The following is an 8,427-nucleotide window of genomic DNA, read 5'->3' as shown; positions in this document are numbered from 1 at the left end:
AAGAGGGATGCTCCTGGAAAACTGCAGAAGATGAGAGAAGAACCAGTAGAGAGAACAGGTGGTTTTTATATGAGTATTTCAGCTAAGCAGTGACTAGTACTAGGAACAGGGATGAGGAAAGAAGAGCCCTGAAGGTGGGAACACAGACAGACTCCCATGGAGACAATGGCAAAAAGGGAAAGGGAAAGGGGTCACAGAAGGAAAATGAGCAGCTATTCCAAGGCATACAAAGGAGACAAGAAGGATGTCAGAGATCTGAGAGATGTATTTGCAGCAGCTGACATGAACTGTGAGATTCTTCTGTTTACTCTGCCTTGCTCTGCATCAGAATCCTGCAGAGCCACAGCCTCATCCTAAGAAGGATGGTCCAGCCGTGGCGAGCAGCAGGCACAGCCCTCGGTGGCTGCTGTTGTCAGGGGGTCTTTGTGCAAAAGTACAGCCCCATGAGCAGCAGAGGGGGACACACATCATTTGTGCCAGCTCTCCCAAGAGACCAGACTGTGGGCACCCACCTGGCACAAGGGGCCTTCAGACGAGCATTGAGCCACTGCCCTGGTGGAGAAGAACCAAGGCATCCCTGCATGGAGTTCTGGGGGACCACAGTTGCATGATCACCCTGCAGACCAGCAGATGCAGTCTGGCTGGCATCGCCATGGCCCCTGCCGCACTGCTCCTCAGCTGGCACCAGGAGCTCACAGGAGGATGGAGGTGGTGGGCACATGTCATGCTGCTGGGCAGGGCTGCTCCCGCCAGACAGGCCTGACGAGACCTGCTGTCCAGACACGTGTCCCCCAGCCAGTGTCACTGGTGCAAAGGAGACTTGGTAATGTGTAACAGTGCTTGGGTACACACCAGCCATGCATCAGGAAACAAACCATCCTGCCAAAGGTCTCCTTTGGAGAGTGGAGGCAAGGGCAGCCTCAGCAGCCCCAGTAAATAAAAATATTGAGCACACAAAGACCACCTCTGATTCCAGAGGTACCTCACCAAAGAGCAGTGGAGGATGGGGAGAACCTTACAGAAGTTCTGCATGGCATCTGCCCAGCTGTGACACTTCTCCCCACTCACCAGGTACGGATGGGCACTGCAGCAGAGGCCAAGCTGCTGGCAGCAGCTGCCCAGCACCTTCACCACCTTCATGAAGGGGAGCAGCAAGCTCCCCAGAAGAAATTGTGCCCCAAGAATGCAATAATTGCCATCATTAACTCCCATCCCTGGTTACCTCTTGGCACAGGGCAGCTGGAGGTGGCTGGCAAAAGTTGGACATCAGTGATAGATAGACCAATTCAAGTCCTACCTCCTCCCTTTTCTGAACCCATGTGAAAGCCAGATGTAGATACTCAAAGAGGGGGTTGCAATGAATCATTGCACAAGAGCTGTTAGACTTTCTGTGCTGGGGATGGCAGCTCTCCTGCTCCTCATTTTGGGATGGACATTTCTCTGTACCCTCTCTTCTACAGCCTCCTAAAATCGGTTCCTTTGCAGGGCTTAATGTATCCAGGTATTTCTGTTCTCCTCTACTCAGGGTCTGTTTTCTCAGTCTTTTCTTTGGAAAAAAAATGGGTTAAAACATAAAGACTTTTAAAAATTAAAACTTACAATAATGCTCAGTACTTACCTCGCTCTTGCCATCTTCAAAGTGATTTACAAATGTTAACTAATTAATTAATCTTCACATCTCCTCCAACTGAATTTCAAGTCATGGCTGAAGTGAGCAGAAAAATAAAAAGCATGGTTTTCAGGTGAAGGACAAAGGCAAACCTATGCTCCTGCTCTCTGTTTGCCATCCAGCAAGGCAATTTGCAGCAATACTTTCATTCTGCACTGCAACCCTCTCATTTATTTTTCAGTCCTACCAAAGGTCTGAAGCAATTTTATGTGCTACCTCCAGCTTTCCTTTTCTTAATGGAGGTCTTAAAAGGTGCTCCCTTTGAAAAGTAAACAAAATGGAAGACTTTCAGAGCTGTGTTTAATCCCAAACTCTCCTAAACACCATAACACAGCCAGCATTGAGAGGTAGGCAAATGGGAAGGGGGAGCAAAGCCGATGTACATCTATGCTTGGCAAAAGCTGCTCCCAGAGGGACGAGCTGACCCTGGGAGATCGGGGTGAGCTGCATGTCATCTAACAAAGTTACGGCAGGAGGACACAGCTGGACTTGTGCCAGCTGTGACTGAGCTGTGAGGATCTGAGCCTGGGGGCCTGGGGGTTCAGCACAGCCTGGGGCTGGAGTAGCAAGCCCCCCCCCAGACCCACACTGGTCCACACAGTGATTGCTGTCATCCATGTGGGGAATTTGTGCTCCCAAGGCCGCTGGCAGTGCGTGGCACAAAGTTCAGGCACTGTTCTGCCTGGCCTTTGCTGCACAGGACATTACACAAGTGCTGTCACACAACCAGCCTGGAACTCTCAGTGCTGGCTTCCACCTCCACTCCTGGGAGCTGCAGCCTGGATTTAAACTGTAGGTTCAGGGCATTGAAACAGACCCCTTGTGTCTAACAGCCTCAGTTTGGTTAAAGACAGCAAAGCCAAACAGACCAGAGAGGAGATGAGACACTCGGGGCAAAGAGTTGTTACAGCTGCTCTTCCTAAACAGCAGATTCTTCTGGGACACAAATATCCTCGTCCAGTACTGGTAACTTTAGCTCTCCCTGGGGGTGACACTGCTCCAGCCCAGCTCCCGCTGGACATCAGCCAGTGGTTGTTAGGACACGTGCTTTGTCCGGCTGCTCAACTCCATCCCAAGCCCATTCTCCTCAGTCTGTCTTTCTCATCACACCCCGATGGCTTTGCAAGCAGCAGATCTTTCAAAGGGTGTGAGGTGCCAGACATGTAGCAGATGCTTGACAGGTATCTCCTCCCCTGATGGCACCTCGGTCCAAGACTAGCCCTTCCTAGGGAGTTGAAGATCTGATAGACATGGACACTTTTCCTTCTTGCAGACAATCGTAAGCACACTGCCTGTCCTCCCTGACAGACAGATGAAGGTGATGTGATGTGACGCAGGAGGCTCAGGTGATTTAAACAAAAGCTGGAAGCTTTGTCACAATCCCTCCCAACAACTTAAGGAAAACAGGATTCATCAGGTAGGCTCCCTATGGCTGCAAATTCAGGTCTCTCTAGGTAGGTGTACACAATCCTGGCTCCGCTATCCCCTCATGCGTTTCAGCAGCCAGATTTGAGTCTCCCATCTGGACAACTTCATACCAAACTCTTCTATTTGGCACTTCTGTGCAAGGCTACAGCCAAGGTGCTCGATGCCTCATGCAACAGAAGAGGGCAGGGTGTGGGGCTGTTTGAGCTCTTGGAACACCCCAGCCAGCGAGAGCCATCACCCCAGGACAGCTGGCATATTCCCATCCCCAGCAGAGCCAGCTGCTATGCCCAGCCCTGTGACCACACACAGAGGGACAAACAAAGCTGCTTGGAACTTTTAGGAGTTCATGGGTTTGGGTGACGGGGCTTTCCCATTGACTGTTAGCACTGTATTACAGCAGCCTGGAATTCACAAAGCAGTGATATGGCATTAAACCTGCATTTTGTGGGGTTTGAGATCTGAGATGGTACCTTGCTACCACCAAAACAGGCACAGACTCACTCCCCTCCCCACCCCCTTTGCAAGACTTGCTCACACCTACATTACCTTGGCTCCAACTCTCACCTGTCTGCACAGGGAGCTGATCCAGGAGAAAACCCACCCCAGCCAGTGAACCCAACAAGGCCCCAGAGACAAAGCTCCCAGGTTTCCTTCACTGGATTATTTTTTCCATGGTTTGCTCACACACAGAAACATTGGTTCAGGGAATCAAATTTTAGTCTTGGCACAAGGCGCAGAACCAAGTGGGGGTGGGAGTCATGGTGTCAATTTACATTTACATCAGCTACACGTCGTGGAGAGGCAGTGTGACACTGACATCCATCTGACTCGGCTCCAAGCCAGCCTTGAGGAGGCATCCTTTGAAGAATCTGAGTTTTTTTCCTGGGCATCTCACAGGAGTCACTTTCACTGATTCGATTTTTTTTTTCCAACCAGACACCACCATCACCCGAGAACAGCTTGTGCAACATCCACCCTGTGATAACTCACACATGTGGGCATTGACACAGCTACCTTCACCTGTCATGCAAGTCACCATATCATTTCCCATTCTGTCCAGGATCACAGGATATACAGTATTGACACAAGTAAGGACTTCTTCCTCAGTCTCTGCGCCTTCCTCTAAGACTACCTGAAAATCACCTTTCAAAGAGTCTAGAGGAAAATCAATTACAGTAATTTCATGACTATAAGGCGTACCCTTTCGACTAAAATTTTGGCCCGAACCCGAAGTGCTTCTTATATATGGACAAAGTGCGGAAATTTGCCAACCCGGAAGAGTGAGCCGCGAGCCGTGGGGGGAGCCGGCAGGGCTGTGGCTGCCGGGTGGAGGCGGGGCCTCGGCCAGCAACCACGCGGGGGGAGCCGGCAGCGGATCCTCGCTGCAAAAAAGAAGTGCGCCTTATAGTCGTGAAATTACTGTACACAACAAATACTTTAAATAAGATTTATGATTAATTTCTGTTTTATGGACTCTCATCTCACCACCTTGGCACCACCTTGGAAAGGAGAACCTAGTATTTTGAGGATATTCCACCCCAAAACGGGACAAAGGCTCTAAATATCACAGCTTATTTTGGAATCTCTACGTGGCAAAGAGACACTACTACCCACAGAAGCAAAAGTTTGTACAGGTATGTCCATAGATCTATATTTTTATTGTTTTATATATATTTATAATATATTTTTATATTTTTAAAAAGAATCCCTTCAAAAACTACCCTCCCACCTAGCAAAACAAGGATTAAACAATCAAAGACAGTGTCCTGGAGCAAAGTATCCTAGGGGTCTCATAGAGCCAAAACGACTGCTAAGCACCAGCACCCTCCTTCCAAGATTTTGGGTGCCAAGGTGACTGTCACACCTTTATGGCTCCTGAAACTGACCTGTCAAAAGACAGGGAAAGAGAAACACATGGCCATGGCAATAGAGGCTTGAGTGGTTGGGGAAACAGCAACGCGTACAACCTGAAGCTCAGAGTGTGAAATGCTGCAATGAAAAGGAGGGAGACACTGCCTGGAACGTTGGTAAGGATGATAGGAAAGAGAACAAACATGCAGGAAGAGTTAGCTGGCAAGATGTATCTCAGAGAAGAGCTCAGAAGCATCACACTTGGGACCCCTGCTACCCCTCCATCCCCCAGACCTCTTCTTCTCACCCTCCCAGTTGTAAAGGGAGATCCGACTAGTTTGATTTAGACCAAATCTTCGCGCTGCTCCGAAGCCTGTGGGCACAGAGGAAAAAGAAGAAAAATAAAAGTTCAAAGCGGACACTCAGATTCATATCTCACTTCCTTCCTAAGTGCACAGAAAAAAGTGCCCTGATGTTCCCCCATACACATGCTCTGTCTGCCCACACTGCTCACCCTTTGGCTTTGGAGGTTTTCTTGCTCGCCTGGCGCTGGTTGGTGCCAGGGGCTGGCTCCCTGAGCTCTGTGAGGTGCTGCTCTGGGTCTTGGGAGGTGGCTGCTGCAGCAGCTGCTGTTGTCACTTTAATGGTCTTCTTCAGGTTTGCCACCTGCAAATAGCAGCAATGCAAGAACAAATGGGTTTCCCAAAGCTGAGGATTTTTTAGCTACGGGTGTTTAGTTTCACTTTGGATTTTATTCTGAATTTCTTTCTAAAGGAAGCCCCGGAGCTAAGAGCTGCAAGCTCACATCAGGCAAAAGAGCCAACATCTGTCCAGGCCCCTGCAGAGGAGTATTAAGTTGATTTAGGACTCTTCTTCAGGCACAAGTCCCTGGGGGCTCTGGCCTCGGGAAAAGGCAATGCCTCACTTCAGCGAAGGCTGTAACACTTCAGCTGAACCAGGGTACTGGTTCTAGTTGTTTTAAGGTGAGGAGCACTGGGTGCTCCCTGCTGTAACCACTCACCTCGCTCTCGATCTGCTGCTTCAGGGCCAGCTGTTGCTCTTTGTGCTGGTTGGCCCGGCTGACCTGCTCTTCGATGCCCGACAGGACAACCTCACAGCCTTGGCACCTAAAGAGGAGACCCACAACTAAACGGGCCAGGGAATTGGCACAGCATAAAGAGAAACATGAAAGACAGATTTCAACTCCAGAGGCAAAAAACACTGGGAGGTGACAGCTATGCCAGGCAGGGAAGATACAAGGGCAGGAGTCTGACGTAATGACACTGGGAATTATGTTATTATCTGGGAAGGAGACAGGTAACAAAGCCATGCTGGGTTAAGAACTACAGATAAACACTCAGAAAGCCTCCTGCCAGCAGCCAGCATTGTGCAAAGACTGCTGTATCCCCATCATCCCTCTAGACACAAACAGGGGAATTTGGGAAATTATTTTTAGAAAATTACTTTCCATTAGAGTATGGGAAAGGGGATCAAGTAGGTCACCTCCCAACACCACCCATCCTCAGTGACACACAAAGGATCCAGGGAAGCCACCAGCCATTCCTGCAGCCTTTTTTGGGTGTTAGTACTGGGGGCTTCCTCCTCACCACTCCTGCAATGTGCGGGTGATGGTGCTAAGCTCCTCCCTCCGGATGTCCCTCCCAATGCTGTAATCCACCTCCAGGCGCTGGTTCCGTTGATCCAAGCTCCCTCGCAGCACATCTGCATACACAGCCTCAATCACCAGGTCCTCCAGCTGCCGGACATTCTTCAGCTGTAACTGCTCCAGCAGCACTGAGTAGGGGATGCACTGTGGAAACATGATGGTAACTAGCACGAGATAATCCCAGTGGGACAACACATGAAAAACAGGGCCACTACCTTGATCTTGGCAGCCAGAGTGACGACTGACAGGTGCCTCAGTTTGTTCTTCTGGGCCTCTGTCAAGGGAGGGAGGTTTGCTGCTTCAGCTGTTACCAGGGGAAAGAATGGAATATTAGAATTCATTCCTTGTTTCCCAGTTCTAAACAGAAGCATCTGTACCACACCCATCTCTTAAAACCTCAGCACACCTCAGATACCTAAACCTTTCCCCTGGCCCCTCAAAAAGTCTTTGTCAGAACGCTCTTTGGCAGCTGGCAAATGGCAGCGTTAATTACAGCCAGGTACCCCGCTAGTCTGGGGCCCAAAGCACAGCCAGGCGTGTGCCGGGCCGGGGGCTCAGCCCTGGCTGCAGGGGGGGCTGTTGGGGGAGGGAGGTCCTCTGCGCCCCGGGCCTCCGGCGCCTTTCCCGCCCCGTGGGATCCCCACCACCGGGCCGGGGGATCGGTGCCCCGCCCCGCGCCCGGCCTCACCCAGGTAGTCCGCGTAGGTGCCGTAGGCGAAGATGGTGAGGAGGCGGAACACGGAGGAGAACTCGCCGTCGGCCAGCTGCGGGGACATAGGGTCAGGTGGCGCCGCCGGGCCGCGGGCAGGGCCCGGCGGGGCCGCGGGGCCGGGCGGGTCTCACCTCGCGGACGGCGGGCATGTCCAGCAGCTCCCCGAACACGTAGATGCCCGGGGCCTCCAGCACCTGGTGGATCAGGCTGGCTAGCGCGGCGCCGCGGGCCGCCTTGGCCAGCAGCAGGAACTGCTCCTGGCTCTGCCCCGTCACCTTCCCTTCGGCCGCCATGGCGGGGCGGGGCCCAGCCCGGCCTGGCCTGGCCTGGCCTGGCCCGGCCGCTCGCTCGCCCCCCGCAGCCCCGGCCCTGGCGCTCCCGGCCGGCCCCGCGCACCCGCCCGACACCGCCGGCGCACAGCGGCCGCTTCCGCGTGTGACGCGCACCCGCCGCCCATTGGCGGAGCCGGCGGCTCGTCCGGCCCCCGCCGCTTCCCCATTGGCCGGGCGGGGCGGAGCGCGGCGGCGCAGTGCCATTGGCCGGGCCAGGGCGCCCCCCGCTGGCGGGGCTGAGCGCTGCGGGGCGCGGCGGCGCCTTGTCCGTCCCGGAGCCGTCCTTTCCATCCACCGCATCCCAGGCCATTCCCGGCCACTCCCGGCCGCCCTTGTCACCCCGCCACGGCAGCGTTCATGTCACCGGGCCAGCCCAGGCCGTGGTCTGCCTGAGGCGTGCAACCTCTGCCCAGGCAGACAGCGGTCACCGCCTGGTCGCCAGCCTTGGCCCTGCTGGTCACAGGCACCAGCCAGTCCTCAGCTCCATTCTGCACTTTTTTCATGCCCTGCCCTGATCACCAGCAGCGTCTGCTCACCATTCTTTTATTTTTCATGACCCATCCTCTGTCAAAAGTCCCCCAAGCTGCACAGCCACAGTGAGATATGTCCCAAAAAGCCAGTAAGTGTCAGATGAATATCCACGTATCTATGGGTGTTCCCAGACTGGTGAATATCGGCTTTTCAACCGTACACCTGGAAATGTTCAAGGCCAGGATAGATGGAGCTCTGAGCAACGTGGTCTAATAGCACACTTCCTGCCTCCAGGAGG

General features: G+C 53.0%; 1 protein-coding gene across 1 annotated transcript; it reads right to left on the bottom strand.

Moving 5' to 3' along the window:
- Positions 1-4,736: 4,736 nt before the first annotated feature.
- Positions 4,737-7,730, bottom strand: COPS7A (COP9 signalosome subunit 7A). The gene is made up of 7 exons (XM_033053440.2): positions 7,458-7,730; positions 7,303-7,378; positions 6,830-6,918; positions 6,556-6,758; positions 5,970-6,075; positions 5,463-5,614; positions 4,737-5,321 (listed from the first exon to the last, which is right to left on the bottom strand). Exons 1-7 carry the CDS (start codon positions 7,617-7,619, stop codon positions 5,282-5,284), a joined length of 828 nt encoding a protein of 275 aa, XP_032909331.1. The 5' UTR covers positions 7,620-7,730; the 3' UTR covers positions 4,737-5,281.
- Positions 7,731-8,427: the final 697 nt, after the last annotated feature.

The sequence above is a fragment of the Catharus ustulatus genome, chromosome 2, assembly GCF_009819885.2.
Source record: "Catharus ustulatus isolate bCatUst1 chromosome 2, bCatUst1.pri.v2, whole genome shotgun sequence".
Classification (NCBI taxonomy): domain Eukaryota; kingdom Metazoa; phylum Chordata; class Aves; order Passeriformes; family Turdidae; genus Catharus; species Catharus ustulatus.
Note: the sequence above shows the minus strand (reverse complement) of the source record. Positions and strands in the feature narration are given on the sequence as shown.

Bases quoted from the DNA above. Each gene is read 5' to 3' on its own strand.
- COPS7A (XM_033053440.2), bottom strand. From the start codon at position 7,619: ATGGCGGCCGAAGGGAAGGTGACGGGGCAGAGCCAGGAGCAGTTCCTG. The intron at 5,615-5,969 runs GTGAGTGGTTAC...TGCTATTTGCAG, and splicing joins AGCAGCAGATCGAGAGCGAG to GTGGCAAACCTGAAGAAGAC. The intron at 5,322-5,462 runs GTGAGCAGTGTG...CTGTGCCCACAG, and splicing joins AAAACCTCCAAAGCCAAAGG to GCTTCGGAGCAGCGCGAAGA.